This window comes from Ambystoma mexicanum, chromosome 6q (assembly GCF_040938575.1).
Source record: "Ambystoma mexicanum isolate Mex_15411 chromosome 6q, UKY_AmexF1_1, whole genome shotgun sequence".
NCBI classification, from domain to species: Eukaryota; Metazoa; Chordata; class Amphibia; order Caudata; family Ambystomatidae; genus Ambystoma; species Ambystoma mexicanum.
In genome coordinates this window covers 7,927,424-7,945,065 of record NC_090937.1, presented here as the reverse complement: position 1 = coordinate 7,945,065, position 17,642 = coordinate 7,927,424, and the positions used below count along the sequence as shown (strand labels likewise).

General features: G+C 45.7%; 1 protein-coding gene across 1 annotated transcript in view; it reads left to right on the top strand.

Moving 5' to 3' along the window:
- Positions 1-17,642, top strand: part of LOC138515709 (stimulated by retinoic acid gene 6 protein-like) — an 859,180-nt gene that overhangs the window by 305,618 nt on the left and 535,920 nt on the right. Inside the window, exon 10 of the mRNA XM_069630368.1 lies at positions 6,286-6,439. Within this exon, the coding sequence (XP_069486469.1) occupies positions 6,286-6,439 (154 nt within the window). The remainder of the gene's footprint in view (positions 1-6,285; positions 6,440-17,642) is intronic.

The window sequence follows — 17,642 nt, the reverse complement described above, 5'->3', positions numbered from 1 at the left end:
TTCTATGGTAGGGGCAGTGTTTCTCATGCTCCTTGATTACAGCTTCCAAAGCACTTCGAAATTGCTTACCCCTGCAGAGTGGTGTGCTGCATTATATACAGAGGACTGTTGTCTTCAAAGATATGGATCAGCAGCCTCTTTTATTGCTTGCAAGGTAGCTGCTGGGATTTTGTTTCCCCCACAAGTAGGCTGTGTGGTTACAGTATTGGTTGAGGAAGATGAGGTGGAGGAAGACAGCCTACTACTTGCTAAGAAAGGAACAACCTTTCTGAGAGCATTGCAGTGATTGGATTTGGTGTGGTGGTGCATGGAGGTGGTCCGAAATGTCCTCGAGGCGCGGACCCGAGCGCGAAGTGCGGGTGCATTCACGGACACGTCATCATGCCGTGTGTGAGTGCATGGTCACGTGGCACTGCCCGGAAGGTCAGTGATGACATCAGACGTTCGTGTACATCAAAGGATACAAAAACAGTGGAAAAATGTGCAAAAAGTGTATATAAGTGTTGAAAATGATGCTAGAAGGTGGGAAATGGCAAATTTTTAAGGTGAAACTTTGTAAATTGAACACAAATGTTGTTTATTGGGGTAAGTATGATATTAGTAAGTTGTAGGAAAATAGCATGCACTGGTAAAAAACCATGAAATTCGGGAGTAATGGCAATGGAGAAGGTAACTTCCATAAGAACAGAGACTTACCAGAGATACTTGTCCATATGGTTCCCTTTTAGAGACTTTGTCGGAGACAGGGAAGCCCACTTCTATAAACCACGGACCCTCCAAAATATATCGATCACCTAATAACCCAGAACAGAGAAAGAGAGAAAGAATCAGCACGACGAGAAAAGGGAACAAGGTGAAAAGTAAAGGGGGGGAGGGGGTTAACTGTCTAAGTGTTACACTCAAGAACCTATGTATGAAAGAAATGAACACTGCAGAGACTCTAGCCTACTGGGTCCCCCTTACGAAACTTTGTCGAAGAACAATTTCCTCAAACCTCAGATTCTCAAAAACGTTTATACCTCCTGACAGCCAGGAACACAAAAGAAGTGGGATCCTCATATGGGGACGTTTTAGCGGAAAGGTCAAAAGACTCTAGAGATAAAGGATCTGGGTGGGGGGTGAGGTAGAAACTTAAGAATGAATCGATAAAACTGGGAAATTTCTGTTGTATAGCAGCAGACAACGAAGTTATGATGCAAACTCATATTGGCAAAAGTTATACTCTTGTACATTTGTTGAAAGTAAAATGTCCTTACCTCTGCAAGAAAATAAAATTGTTTTAAGAATTTTAAAAAAAGGACAGTGGGGAGGGTGGTGGAATAATAATTTATAGTTTAAAAATTGGAGGCAACTTACACAACAACGGGTGACATTAACCCTGAATGAAAATTTGGTTTTATGCATTGTGTTAACAAAGTATAACGATTATATGTTGTAATTGATTATGCCTCTATCGAAAAATAAAAATGGTTTAATAAAAACATGAAATTCACTGAAAAAACTTTGTTAAAGCGACGTTATGGTTACAAGTAAAACCAAAAAACCTCAGAAATTTTCTGATTATGGTAAGCTAAGCAACCATAACTCGTGCCACCACTGTGCACTGCTAAGACTAACACCCAGGACATCATAGATGACATCACAAATGTCTAGCCGGTCAAGTGGCACAGCGAGTAGAGCGCGTTGACATCCGTGCAGAGCCGGCTAACGCAGATTCGAATCCCAGCGGGGCCAAACTCAGCCTTTCATCATTATTATTATCACTGATGACATCATATATCTGGCCAACTTTTTTGTTCACTGACCTATCTAGGCCAGGTGGTTTTGTTCACTGACAGTCAGAATATTAAAATTCAAAAGGTGCTATATATCTAGACGTTAACCTTGTCATATTTTCTTAAAGTACTTTCCTTAAGGTTTGGTCTCAGCTCATGGTGCACATACATGGGGTAATGAGCAGGCCTCAAACACACAAGTCATTTGTATACATGAAGAAACATTTTAATGTTACTAACATTTTCTGAAGATGCTCCCCCTCTACCTTAACTATTACCTTTACCCCACCCCACACCTTTATTTTAGTTAAATGTCCCCAAATTCCAAACAAAATCAGTAAAAACACAAGGTCATTATTTCAGTAGATTTTTTCAATTTGATCATTTCTACGGATACCATGCTGACCTACAGAGCTTCCATGTGCAAATGAGAAGATCCAGCCTTTCAGCAGCATCTGCAGTGGTTTGCTTGTCCCATGGAGCTATGCCCAAGTGATACATATATCTCCATCGAGGAATATTTTGACCGAAACATGCCTTAATCCTTCTTCAGTTTGTCAAGTCAAGAGCTAGTTGATTTTTACATAAATCTGGCCCAAGCCTCTCCCATCTCTGGAGCAGGAAGTGCAGGCATCTACCATACTGGTTCTCTGGAAGCATGCAGCCATGTCTGCAGAGGGAATTTCCTCAACCCTGCAGGGGAATTATGAAAATAAAAAAGGAAGAGAAAGTGCACAGGAGGATGAAAAGTAAAAGTAAACAACCAGGGACTCGCATCAAAAAGCACAGCTCATTTCCTTCTCTGACACATGGAGATAAAGCCCTTTATGCAGATAAGGCCAAATTAAGTGCCATCTACAAAGATCTCCACTGGCACAGGTAGACCTAATTGTGGGGAAAGAATATTTCTTACTCATTTATTGTTGACTGGGCTCCTGTTTTATGCAGAAAACTAAAAACGTAAGCTACTAATTACCAAACATGACGCATACTGTAAGCCCATGTACACCACAAATTCGATACAGACATGAGAGTGCAGGGCACTTGGGGCCCAAATCACAAAACTTTGCTATGGAGTAAATCAAGAGGTGCCCTCAGATGTTCTCCTGCTGCCCTATCATTTATTTGTTAAGTCTAAAAATGGAGCAAATCTGGAGCTACCTGGAGCATTTTTGGGATGCTTTATGCAAATGTGTTTGACAAGGAATTGCTCCACGGCATCCCAGAGATGCTCCAGTCACCTCAGCATATGCTCCAGTTTTAGGCTTTCTGAATCAGGTGTGGGGTATCAGGAGCAAACCTGAGATGCTCATGGGAATCTCCTGTATTGATCCAGTACACATCTTTGTGTATCAGCACTTGATCTCTACTAGATCAAAAATGCATACAAAATAATTAGGGCCAGATTCTCAAAAAGTAGCACAAATGAAAGGAGAACCCTCTGACAAACTGGCCTGCCGACTGATCCAGAGACACTACAGACTCTCCATCTGTGCCAAAAAAAAGCCCACATTCAGGCATGAGTGTCTAATGCATCCAAAAACATGGCTGAACTGTTCCAAATCTGCAGGGAACTTGCCAACACTGTCCGCAGTATCTTCTCCCCCTACCTCCCAGGCCCTTTCCAATGCGCTCACCTTTCACCTCATTCCAAAACCCAGGACGTACTGAACAGCCTTGTCATGCACTCTTCCAACCCAACCCTCTCCCCTCTCCCCCTACCACTCCCTCTCCCACTTTCTTCTTCTCCTCCTTTGCTCCTGTCTCCCCTGACGAAGTCACCAGAGTTGTCAACTCCATGAAGGTCTCTTCCAAACAGGTTGCCCCATGCTCTTCCAGAACCATCAAGGACAACATCTCCTCTCTCGGCCCTGCTCTTGCTGATCTCTGCAACCACTCCTTTGCCACTGGTTCTTTCCATCCTCCCTCAAGCACTCCCTTGTGCTCCCCATCCTTACAAAAACCTCTTCAGGCCCTCCCTGCCCAGCCAGCTACCGCCCCATTTCCATCACCCCCTTCTTGGGGAAACTGCTCAAGAAGTTGGCCCTCCCCCAACTGAACTCTCATACCAAACCTGGTATGGAAACTGCTCTTCTGAACACCGTGAAGAACTGCTTGCATCCCTTGACTCCAGCTCCCCTGCTATCCTCATCGTCCTTGATCTCTCTTGTGCATTTGAAACAGTGAATTATTCCATCCTCATAAAAAGGCTCCATGATACCCTTGGTATGTCGGAGCGGGCACTGAACTGGCTTACCTCTTTCCTAACTGATTGTTCCTCCAAAACTATTCTGGACCCTTTCTCCTCCCCTACTTCCTCCTTCACTCCCCCATTCTTTTGCCCTGGCTCTTTAACATATACCTTTCTCTGCTGGCATGCCTCATTTCCTCTTTCTCCCTCAACGTCCAGTGCTATGCTGACAACACACAACTTTTCTTCAAACCTCCTACTGATGCCCTTGCACCTTCCTTCATCCCTGACTGCCTCTCTGCCATCCAGGCCTGGTGCACTGCTAATGACCTCTGCCTCAATGCCAGCAAAACAGAGATTCTCCCTATTGGGTCCCCTGTATCCTACTTCTTCCCTTCACTCTGGCCTTCCTCTATGGGCTCCCCTCTGCCCCCTCCTCTGAAACCAGGAATCTCAGAGTCATCTTCGATTCCTCCCTTTCCTTCATCCCTCGTATTCAGGACATTGTCAAGAAGTCCCACTTTCAGCTCGTCCTTCTCATAGGAACTCTACCCTTCCTCACCTTGCCCCAGAGACTCAATGTTACCTGTGCTCTGGTTCTCCCCAGACTAGACTATTGCAATAGCCTCCTACTTAATCTTCCTCCATCCACCCTGCGTCCCCTCCAGCTAACACAGAATAGGGCAGCAAGACGTATACTTGGCCTCAAGCCCAGGGGCCGCATCGCTCCTGCCCTACAATGCCTTCACTGGCTCCCGGTTTCAGCGCAGATTAAATTCAAATCCCTCTGAATCATCCACAAGGCTATCTGGGGACGGGCACGGTCCTATCTTCAACGCTTCTTGACCAAATACTCCCCAACTAGACTCCTGCGTTCCTCTTGCACCAACTCCCTGCATGTGAAGCGCTTTGCTAAACAGAGAGCTGGTGGGCGATCACTTTCCTCGGTGGGCTCCCTCCTCTGGAATAACCTCCCTCACCCTCTGCGTCTTGAGCTCAACCTCCGTAAATTCCAAAAAAGTCTCAAGACCTTTCTCTTTACCTCTTCCTTCTACTCCTGCTAATCATACAGTAGCGTGACTGATGTGCAGGGCCCTTATGTATCCTTGGGACCCTGACCCCCCACATCTCGCATCCCAGCCGCTGTCTATTTACTGCACTTACTTAGGCTCACCCTCCCCACGGGAGGTTGCACTTACGTTCTTCTCTTATTAGCACTTCATCCCGAGCACTTCACCATGAGCACCACAGCATCTATTCCTTACCCCCTCACCCTCTGAACTTGAATGCTCTGAACACTCACAAGGCTTAGTAAGTCGTCTCCACCCCCCCCCCAGCCCCCCTGTTGTTCTCATTATTTGTTTGTACTAATAATTCAATTATTTATCTTTGGTGTAATTCATTGTCTGCCTTCCCCTGTCCCCACCCTGTGCCCTGTGGACGCTTTGAAACAGTTGTCGCTAATTGTATAAGTGCCTAGCAAGTGACCAATAAATAACATGAAGTAAAGAATGCACTCATTTCATTTGCACTCCTTTCAGAAATGTGCAGATCACCTTATTCCTTATTCTCAGAAGTGACCTGCAGATTTCAGGAAGGACTGGACAATGGCGCAAAGATGCGCTGTCAGCCCCATTTCAATAATGTATGACAGGCTCCCAACAACCAAGTTGTTCCTGGGAGTACATTTCACTGGAAAAAAAGACCCGGTAAGAACCTCTCGTGAAATGCTTGTAAAAAAAGGGAAATTCTATTCCTGTTTGGGGGATGGAAATGGAAGCGTGACCGCTCCCGTTTAAACCTCGGTTGTCACACTTAAGGAAAAACTCATGACATGGTCTGAGATTACCCTGTCACGATTTGTGCTTCCGTCTGCTCCTGTGTGTGAATGTCCCCAATGTTTGCGTATTTAAAAGCGCATGTTTGTGAACTCACCTTTATGGCCGAAAGTAAAGTGGTCAAAGATTTTGTTGCTGAATTATGTTCGCAGAAATATGTAGATGGTGGGTTTGGCATAAGTATATAGTAAGGAGGGGTGGGGAGCAGGTGAGGAGAGGGTGTGGGGGGTCTCCCCCGCATTTCACTGTAACAAAATTGGTAAAAAGAAATTCCATCTTTTTACTTTTGCCCAAAATAAATGTGTTGTTCTAACATGGAACCCTTTCTTCTTCGGGGCGTATGTGCTAAGGATGGGGTGGCAGGGGGAGGGTAGCCTTGAGTAGTGTAGAGCATGAGATGATGGAACACTTGCAATGAATAGGCAGCGCTAAACTGTTGTGCAGAAACAATACATAAGACTTATTTTTCTTCCTCACACAGTTTATTGTACTTGAAATCCGCCTGTATAATTATGCCTTCCAAAAGTTCACAGCTTTGGGAACAAGACTTGAGGAAGTCGTGGCTTCTTCCAATGACTCTGCCACGTTTGAGGATGCTGTTGCCCATTTGATAAGATTCACTGTTATTTTGCAAGGTAAGTGATTCATGGTTTTATCTGTTGGTTCTATTATTTATAACGTGCAAATAATTCTACCAATAGTAGCCTCAAGGCACTCAACAAATCAAACTTAAAAAATTAAACCATAATTAACAATAGACAATTACAGTAGTAGTAGAAAGCACAGATAACGTTCTAACTGATTTAAAGATCACTCCAGACTCATATGCCTACGTAGTGGATACATATCCCACTCAAGAGAGTGTTTTGGAAATAAGTAGGTCAGCGTAAGCAGGTAAGCATCAGCTCAGTGTTGGAAAAGGCACTAGGGGCCAGATTACAGAAACTTTGCACTATTGCAAGTGCAAAGTGGCACGGTATTAGCACTAGGGCTAAGTTTGCCCTATTTCTGAAAACACTTGCAAATATTAGAAAACCATTGCACCATGACAAGTGCAGTCTGGCATGGTAAAAGCACCAAGGCAAACATCGCCTGAGTGCAAAAAAGATACCTTTTCGATGCATTTTTGCACCAGGGCAAAGTTTGCCCTAGTGCTAATACCATTCGTATTAGCACTAGGGCCAACTTTGCCCTGGTGCAAAAATACAGTGAAAATGTATTTTTTTTGCACTAGGGCAGTTTTTGACCTACTGCTTATGACATGCCAACATGCACTTGTCATGGTGCAGTGGTGTTCTAATATTTGCATGTGTTTTTAGAAATAGGGACAACTTTGCCCTAGTGCTAACACTGTGCAAACTTTGCACTTCCATCAGTGCAAAGGTTCTGTAATCTGGCCCCAGATGAGTAATGTAAGATTTTCTGCAGCACCCGAGCTTGTTTATTAAACCAAGTGAAACTGATTTAGGATGGCTAGATAAGGAGAAAGACGAGGACATTTTTGCCGAGCAAAAATAACTTGAATGGCCCTATTCTAAACAGCCTTTGGATCTTCTAGATATTTCTGTAAGATTCAAATACAGAGAGGCACAACAGAAGAATTGCAAAAGCACCAGAGGCTGGACCAGGAGTTTACAATGATTTGGGGATAATATTGGACCAATTTCGGGAGGATAGCTCAGGGGCAACGTGCTCGCCTGGGAAGCAAAACGACACGGAGCACCACAGGGTTGGTCCCCGGGTCTGCGCTTAGAAACCTCTGGGTATTAAGCCGTTATAAATAACCTATCATATCATATCAAATGTGGCTAGAGAATAGAGGTGAAAGGAGCCCATTTGGCCACATGTTTTACTTGTGGCTCAAAGAACGAACATTGTCAAAAGTGACTCTTGAAGTCCGACCATCAGAAACAGGGATGGGAGCTTGGCTAGGAGACGAAAGCCAAGAAAAAATGAACGTTAAGTTAGTCGGTCATCACATGTACTTACGTGGCACCTTCAGTGTCACTATGGTATAAAAGTGGTGTGCAGAAGCTTGTGTGGGCAGGGTGGGCGCTTGAAGATCACACTCTGTGAAATGCTCGAAAATAAACAAATCCTATCTGTCCCTGTTTGGACGATGAAAATCCAAGTGTGACAGCCGCGGTTTAAACCTTGGCTATCACACAGAAAAAATAGGGACCGGGTCAGAAATTACTCTGTCATGATTTGTGCTTCCCCTGCGCCTGTTCTGACAGGTGCAGGGGATGACCCTCCTTCCTGCGCTTTTAAAAGCGCATGACATTTATGATTTCAGGATGTGCTTTTAAATGTGCAGAAACGCCCCCTGATATGTGCAAACGTGCAAAGGGATAAAATAAAAGGGCCTCTAAATGAGCGCTTCTAGGATGCCCTCATTCAGATGCACTTTGAGAATTTGCCGGCTTCTCTTTTAAGCGTAAGTTGTAAGATGCGCTAGCTAAAAGATTTTGGGAGAATCTAGCCCTATGTGCATATTTCTGTATTTCATCATGCGTTTTCATGTGTCATATTTTGATCACAAAAACAAATGGGCCACATCCAAGGTTTCAAAATGTATGGTTGTTTGTGCCTTTACACAACTAGGTGTTATATTCAGGGGTCTGTATGAGTACACATTGTTAATTCATATTCATAGGCATACATATTTTTTACTGGCACCAACCCCAACTATAGAACGGAAAAAATAACATGCTAGCAAATTCAAATGACAGTCTTGAAAACAAAAATCTCGAATATGAAGATGGACAACAAAGGAAAATGTAGATTGTAATGCATATCCAGAGTACGGCTGAAGGAGAAAAGTGTGTCAGCCAGGAATAGTATTGTTGGGAAGTTTTTAGGTGGCAGTAAAGCAAGGGGGGTATGGTGGTTGTGCAGGTTCACTACCATTTAAGAAATTGGTTTAAAAATGCCAGAAAGGGTAGAGATGAGCAAACGAAAAGTTAGGTAAAACATTATGGCCCTCATTACGACCCTGGCGGAAATCGAAAAACGATGGCGGAAATGGAATACCGCCATCGAATAGCGCTCGGTGCGATTATGACCCGTCACCGTAAAGTACGATGCCATTAGCGACACCGTAGTGAACGCCAACGCTAACTGCACCAAGTACGCGCACGCGCGCCATGCCAAACCGTAATTACCACCATGGCGCAATGGTACGCGAATTCTGACCCTAGCGGACATGTACCTAACGCCATCAAGCATGGCGGAAAGTACCATTCCGCCATGGTGAGAAGTACGGCATCGCGAATCAACCGTAAACGGCCCTACTGAGTGCCTGTACACCACTCCCTGGCCACATTGCACAACTCCTCGTAGGTGCAATGAAGTCACACAATGCAACCAGTCAAATGTACAAGTCACCCATGCATGGCAACGAACAAATTAATCTAGGGGCTCCAAGTGCCTTGTGAGTGGCCATCCATATTTGCCATGGCACCATTGCCGCACTGATGCAGCACAGGCATGCAAAGGTTCAAGTACAGCAACATGAGCAGAAAAATGAGACAAACAAAAACAGGCCCCCCCCATCGACCGACACCAGTGTAAGGCAACATTCAAAGCAGTATCCTGAGTCAGACTGCACCAGCCCTGTACTCCTGCCAGTAAACAAACCAACCATCAGCATAAGCATGTACCACACAAGTTGGCAGAGTGACTGAGCAGCCAGGCACATCTCAAGAGGGGCCAATGGGAGCTGCAGGGCACAGATGGCACGAATACAGAAGCTATTCCAATGGACATGACCTCAGTCTCCCTCCAAGAAACGCACGCAAACACAGGCACCTGTGACCAGCCATATACTGATAATCACATCATTCCACCAATCCACCTGGCTGACCGGCATCTGTTACACAAAAGCTAATCCCCCGCCCCTGAGCATGACATCATCAAAACAGTCATAATGGTAGCCCCTATCCCTGACCACACTGGGCTTCGTAGGCAAACGCTTCCAGTACAGTAACACGCAACTATACTCAGAAGCCGGAACCCAATGCAGATCTACTCACAATACATCGCTCCACAAATAGGAATATGCTACATTACTTGCAAAGAATAACGCTACACGGTTAATATCAGAATAGAAATTTAATGCTCCACAAAATCACCAAGCCCATACAGCCATTAGGTCATGAACCCCAAAAATATATTTCATAATATATTCATATATTTCATACACAGGGGCTACATTCACGTTCAAAAAGGCAACATGGAAGCGCCTAGAACCGCAGGGCCGTTCCATTAGGTAGGCACTAGTCCAGCTGAAAGGTCGAAATGTTGCTCCTAGCCACTAGTACCGCGTAAGGGCATGTGGCCCATTGGCGATCGTCCCATAAGATCGTAATGGTGCTCCACTGATTAACTCGAAGCAGCAGGTGTCGGGAGTAAAAGCCATCTGCAGGAGTGGCATACAGATGGCAGCGGCAAAAGGGGAGGAGATACCTGTCACCCAAATGAAATGAAAAAGAATAGTATGGCCATCAGAACTTGATTTGTATTACTCACTTCAATGATCACACTAAATCTACAGCCATATGCATGCTAGCCCACTCCAAAGGATTATTCCCACCCAAATATCACTTGCGAATCATAACTATAAATATCGAGGTGAAAACACTATTACAAACGAGTGTTTGTGTGCATGCGTCTGTCAAAACAGAATCCATTCGATGGGATTAGTAACGTGCATAGACACAAGTGTTTGAAGGCGCGTCGAGACAGGGAGGGTTCAACAAGGCCAGATAGACGATGGTCCCACTATGGCAGCTCTGCATCACATAGCGCAGGGGAGGTGGATAGATTCCAAAAAGCCCTGTACATGGCAAACTCTCCATCAAATCATCTGTCCATGCATCCATACATCATTCCCTCATCCCGGTATGAAAACGCCTGATTATGTACTCACATAACATGTGCAATTTCCATTGAGTCTGTGCGTAATGCAGTCTGCAAAATCCACTGTGCTCCAGGCCGGAATTCCAGTGTTGTGAAGTAACATGTATTTGGGAACGTCCTGCCTTATCGTCCACCACGCTATTGCGCATCCCATACTATTCATATCAATCATTGCATTCTCGCCATGGCCCCTGTCCCAAGGACATTAAACAATAGAACGTTATATTTGCAGTCAGACCTGTGGGCGTCTCCTCGCCGCTAGCTGAAGACCGAAAGCGCCGTCCTTCGAATTCCTCATTTGCAACATCACGTCGAAAAGGCATCTGTGACCGCTTGAAATCACAAATCCATCCATGTAGTGCGGCAATGTGTGAAAATGCAAAGTGGCTTCACTCACAAATGGGACGCCCCGCCCGTCGTTGAGCCGCGGTACAGTGCTGCATGAGGGTCCACCGTTAATCGAGTACTACATTCCACTGACCCTTCACAAGTTTGTTCGCGACTGCAAAGATAGTATGGGAAACAATGGGACCATAGCAGAATGAACATATGAGCCAATATTTCACTGCCATCGGGATCAAATACATGATTGTAATAGCAAGATGCCATGCGTCGAATTGCAGCGTTGCGTGCGGGACGTGCTCGCCCAAAGGGGATTGCAGCTTGCACAGGTGGAATGAATCACCACAGGTGGAGGCATTACAGCTTGAAAACACATAAATTGCACACCCAACCCCCTCACACAACCACACCCACTCCAAAATGCTACCGGCAGGACTAGCGATGTTGGCCCTGGGGGACCTGATAGCACTGCAAGTACTCCAACTTCAAGAAGAAGACGAACAGCAACTACTACAACAACCGGCCGCACAGAGGAGACGCAGGAGGAGGAGGAGGGCAAGGCAGGCCCAGCAAGGCCCGCCAGCACAGCCACTACCACCACGCAGGCAGCCCGCAATCCCACGCCTCCGAGCACATCCGTTCAACCTGACGGATGAGCAGATCCACACCCTCTACCGTTTGGACCGGGACACCATAACCGCCATTGTGGACATGACACAGGCTGACCTTGTCAGCATGATAGATAGCCCAACCGCCATCCCACCCCTACTGAAGGTGGTGTCTGTACTCCACTTCCTGGCCACAGGCACCTACCAGCACACAGTCGGACAGTTGCATGGCATTTCACAGCCACTGTTCTCACGGACACTATTGCAAGTGCTCGATGCCCTCCTGAAGCACGCAGACGACTACATCTCTCTACCACGCTCGGAGCAGGAAATTACAAACACAAAAGTGGGATTCCATGCACTTGGCTGCATACCGGGTTGCATTGGTGCCATCGACTGCACCCATGTTGAATTGGTCGTCCCACATGCCGTGGAGGCTCAGTACCGCAACCGAAAACAATTTCATTCTCTTAATGTACAAATGGTGTGTGACTCCAACAGGATCATTACACATTGTTGTGCACGCTTTCCTGGATCAACCCATGATTCTATGGTCTTGAGGAACTCTAGAATACCACGCTACATGGAGCGACACGCAGGGAACAGATCCTGGCTACTCGGTGAGTCTCATTTCATGCATGATAATGTGGGGGATGTGATGCGGCAATGACCTGGCAGGAGGGGGGGGGGCGTACGTAGCAATGTCATTCCACAAACATCCTTTATTGTCCACATACAGGTGATGCCGGGTATCCACTGAAGAGATGGCTCCTTACACCACTCCGGAACCCACAGAACCAGCCTGAGGAGGACTACAACCATGCCCACTCACGTACCCGTGTAGTCATAGAACAGGCATTCGGCCTACTGAAGGCTCGTTTCCGCTGCCTCAGCAGGTCTGGCGGGGCACTCCTGTACCGCCATGAGAAGGTTGCAAAGATGGTCATGGCATGTGTCATGCTACACAACATGTGCGTACGTAGAAATGTGCCCATGCCCCCTGACGCAGAACTGCAAGCACCTGATGATGGTCATGATGAGGGTGGGGATGTGGCAGCACCTCAAGGAGTCCGTGAGGCACAGGAGGGCCGTGACATTTGTCAGCATCTCATAGATGCATGCTTCTAGCACTCACGCCTGGTGGCTGATACATGGACACGGGACTCGTGGCACTGTGTGTGTCTGGAACATGCACAATATGGACTGTACGCCTATAATGGCCTCGTACACAAAGATCAATGTCCACACATCTCATTGCATGATCGTGCATTGTTTATGGCATATGTGATATCATGTTAAACACCCTATCGACCCGCCACCCAAGTGAGCCCAACACACCCCCTCCACCCTCCTACCTCCCCCCCGAACACCAGTGTCCGAAGATGCTCATTGTCAGTGGGCAGACGCTATTGCAAGCCGCCTCTCCGGGTATCAGGGGCACCCCTGCCTGTGGAGCGCAGGTTCCCCCCAGATCTACGTTGGGGGCTGCCCTGGACGGAACTTGCAACGGATGATGTCTCTGCCTGCTCACGTCCATGCATGTCCCTAAGGGTTTGTGAGAGCTCAGTGAGCACACGGCGCACAGCGGCAAGTTCAGCACATACGTCTTTGGACGTCGCATGCAGTTGCCCCCTCAGGCTCTCGGTGCTTCTCTCCATTTGTGCCCTTAGTGTCTCTGTACTTCTCTCCATTTCTGCCCTAAGTGTCTCAGTTGATGTTTCTATGGCTGCCTTAGTACCCCCACATTCATCAGCATGGTCCTTGAGGAGCGTGGCCAGTTGCTGCTGTTGCACGATCACCTGGTCGAGGGACTGTTGCCTCTGCTGTGCCATGGCCATTTGCGGTGGTGTCACAGAGGGGCTGGTCACCTCATGTTGCCTTGCCACAGGGCTTGCGGGGGATGGCCAGTCGTCGTCTTGTGGGTGCCCCTGCGTGGTATCCTCATGGTGTACGGGATGGAACAAACAGGGGGATTGAGACAGGTCATGGATGGATCTTACTTCGACATTCCCGTTTTCTGTGTCGGAGCATGCTGCCATTAATGCAGTGTCACCTATGGTGCTGCTGCCACCAGAAGCAGTGCCTTCTGTGGCATCCCTTGGGGGGACCTGTGGTGGTGCTGTTGTGGGCATGCTGGCTGCTGGGGTGCCTGTTGAAGTTCCCTCCTGTGTGCTGCCACTTGATTTGTGCTGCTGCCGTGTCTTGATGCGTGCAGCTGAGGTGGAGGGTCTTTGGCCGTTGGTCTTGGCCCTCTTTGCAGGTGTGCTGGTAGGGGTGTCCTGGAGCTCGTCGTTTGAATCGGACCCTGTGGTGGAGTAAAGGAGGGCGAGCGTTATTAATGGGTCTGTTGAAATTGGAATGGCAATGTATCACATGCATTGGGGTGGTACCTGAGGGTGATTTGGGTCGGGGCCTTGGAGGTGGTTTCATTTTTGTGTTGATTGAGGATGCAGTTGTTTTGCAGCCTGCAGTTAGGGTGTGCCTGCTGCACGTGTAGAGGGTGTTTTTAGGATTTTTAATTATTTATGTATTTTATGTGATTTTTAAAGTGCGCTATCAGGCCAATGTATGTGGACATTCTCCTGGACATGTGTTACTGTTGCACTATGTGGACACATGGTACTTCACATGATTGGACATTGTGGATTTAGCATTGTTTTATTTGGCCCACCTACCTGATTCTTCGGATGTCTGCACTCCTTTCTCCATCCCTCCGACTCCCTCTATACTCTCCATTCCAATGGTGGAGGCACAGATTTCTTCCCAGGGGGTCAACTTGATGGGTGATTCCGATCCTCCCCCGGTAGCTGTGGCAATGTTACGGTTGGCGGATAGTATGCTCCGTACGCGTATCCGCAGGTCGTCCCATCGCTTTCTGCATTGCTGTGGGTTGCGGGGTGCGGTCCCCACCGCACTTACCCGCTGTGCCACCAGGGCCCATATGGCCTTCTTGTTCGCAAGTGCCGTCCTGGTCATTTGCGTCGAGAAGACGACGGCAGCATTCTCCTGGAGGGTCTCCGTGAGCACCGTGAGTTCCTCACGGGAGAAGTGGACCTGCCGCTTGCGGTCGCACGCTTTTTTTGCAACTTTTCCCATTTTTATTGCTTTCACTGGGGTGGATGACGGGTTGGGATGTGTCTCAGGGTAGTATTTTATATGGTTGTGTGGGAATTCTGATTTTATAGGTGTACGCCGTGCTGTTTCCCGTTCCGGGACCATTTTTTGACTTCCGTTTCCGTATATTTACGGTCACCGTACTTTCCGATTGCCGCTCATTACGGTGACCGCTCAGATGGGTGGCGGAATTGCACCTAGGGCGCCGTACGACGGCGGTGAGGGGCGTTTTGGGGACTTTTCCGCCATCGCGGACTTTGCACTTCCGCCATGGCGTAGTGCTCGTGCCCGATGGGTCGGAATTAGCCGCACTTTGCTACGTCGTGCAATGGCGGAAACGCTATTTACGCTATGGCGGTCAGGTCAGTCACTTTCCGCCAGGGTCGTAATGAGGGCCTATGTGTTAAAAAATAATGGAAGGCAGTTTTTTTTCTTTTTAACCAATTCAAATTTAAATTGTCAAATCTTCTGTCCTGATATTGCAAAACAGCAATTCTATCATTTAAGATTCAGCTTTTTTCATTCAAGAATAATACATTCTATCTTTTTCTTTTAAGCTTTTCACATAGAACCTACTTTTTCAGAAATCGTCCGGAGTACATGGGTGGTCTACATGATTTTCACGGAAGTGAGAAGTAGAAGATCCCCCTTTTATCTCCATCAAAATTTTGATGGGTGACCACGACCCCTGTTTCCGCTCTTAGCCCTGACCCCTTTTGATATGCCTTGATATAAACTTAATGTACATGTGATATAAAAAAGATATTTAAAAAGTAATATCAATTTTATATTACATATTTATTTTTATAGGCAGTGGGTTGTCATCGGCGCCGTTATACGGTTTATTCGGTTTTGTGCGCGCTATAAATACCAAAATACAAATTCAAGTATAATTGTATATCAATGGATGACAAATGTATATTTTATATAAAGTGTGTATACATTTTATATCATTTGATATAAGTGAATATACATTTTATGTCAAAATGCTGTAAAGCTGAGAGCATCCAGCGGCGGTGTTGTTTGGATGAGGGTTGAGGGGCGAAGTGAGCTCCAAAGACGGGACTGTGAATCTAGTGTTTTAGAGAGTGACGCAGTAGTAAAGTTGCAGAGGGGATCCGCCCGATGTAATAGGAAGTGGAAAACTATATCAAACTATGTTGATATCTTTTTAATATAAAATGTATATAAAAATTAATATAACAATACACATTTTCAATATAAAAATGTCTATAAATATTAACAATAAATAATCTTTTTGGTATAAAAATGTATATATAAATCAATATAAAAACATATTTTTATATACACATGTATATAAAAGTTATATTTTTTATATAACATTTGTATTAAAAAATTATACACAAAATTCCCCCAAAAATGTGCTATAACATTTTTTTTTATATCAAATTTGATATAAAAATGTTATTCAATGTTATATGAACTGGCTTTGATACAGAGTGTAAATAGAGACTGGCAGTCCCAAATAACCCTACGTGAATTCACTTTATAAGTAAAGTGTACCTCCCACAGCCTCTACAAAAGTTCAAACTATTGCCTTTGACAAGGCATGTTTCTTTTAAATAATGTAAAACAGTTCACATTAGAAGTAAACTGTGCTTCCCAGAACCCATACACAAGTCAAACTATTGTTTTTATTGAGTCAACAGCATCTTGTGCGCAGCTGACATGTGTCCCTCTGCTGCTATGTGACCCAGCAAACAGCGCTGCTGTGGGATTTTATCTACAACAAGGCCTGTGGAATCCCAGGAATGTGGTGACTCACAAAGCAGCATTCTATCCACATCAGGATGTTCTGCGACAGTTGTGTAAATACATTCCAGGAAAATGCACACATTCATTGTTTATCAACTAAACCCAACTGATAGAAGGCTGGCATGGGAAACAGCTGCAGGTTGAGGTTAATTTAAGGTGTTTCCTGGGTCCAGCACTACTTGTGAATTCTTGCTGAGTATGCAGGAAATAGAATGATGGGCTTTCTAGATAATGCACAGTGTTTCTGGGTCTAGGAAACAGCTTGGACCCAGGAAACAGCTAACATCAGATTTGTTACAAATCCCATTTCTGCAAGGTAAGCACACAATACATGAGTTCAGGAAATCTGAATGTGTTGCTAAGAAAACATCTCAGGGAGTAGGTGCATGGGTCCATTAGGGTACCCCTTTTGCCTGGACTTGTGAATTCAGTCAGATTGCTGTCCTGATGATCGTCTGCAGTGCCACTAATTAATTTGGAAGAGCTGATTTTAACTCTGCGGGGAACCTTGCTTTTCAGCTGGATTTAATTGTAGTGCTGGGAGATCCCCTAAAAAGCCTATTAATTGTAAACTGGGACTGGTGTTTATTCGAGCTGTGTTCAAAAACATTTAAAAAGGCGAGCACAGGGGTATTTTAAGATAGCTTTAATGTATTGCTTTGGCTTTTTTCTAAAAATGTACAATCTGTGTGGTTTTATTCAAGCATGCAGCTAAGGGTGTGTGATACTGTATTTATTGATATTCAGGCCCCGTTTTAGCCAGGCTGATTAAAGATGTGTGATATCGCTTAGCATGGGCTCTAAGATACTAGACTGTGCATATTAAAACTAAACAGCGGTGTGCTTTGAATCACATGTTTAAAAATGTACAGTTTGCTTAGAATGCTCTGTGGCTTTGCATGTCAGCCAGAATAACGCAGAGGTGCTGGTAGCGCCAGAGACTGAGTGTTGTGTGTGCGTGTGTGTGTGTGTATGTGTTATATCAAATGGGCACAGAGCTTATGTTCTAGAACTGTTTTTGAGATTTTGACTACAGCGCTTGCAAACAAGTTGAAAATGTGTAGAGGGTTTTGTAGGT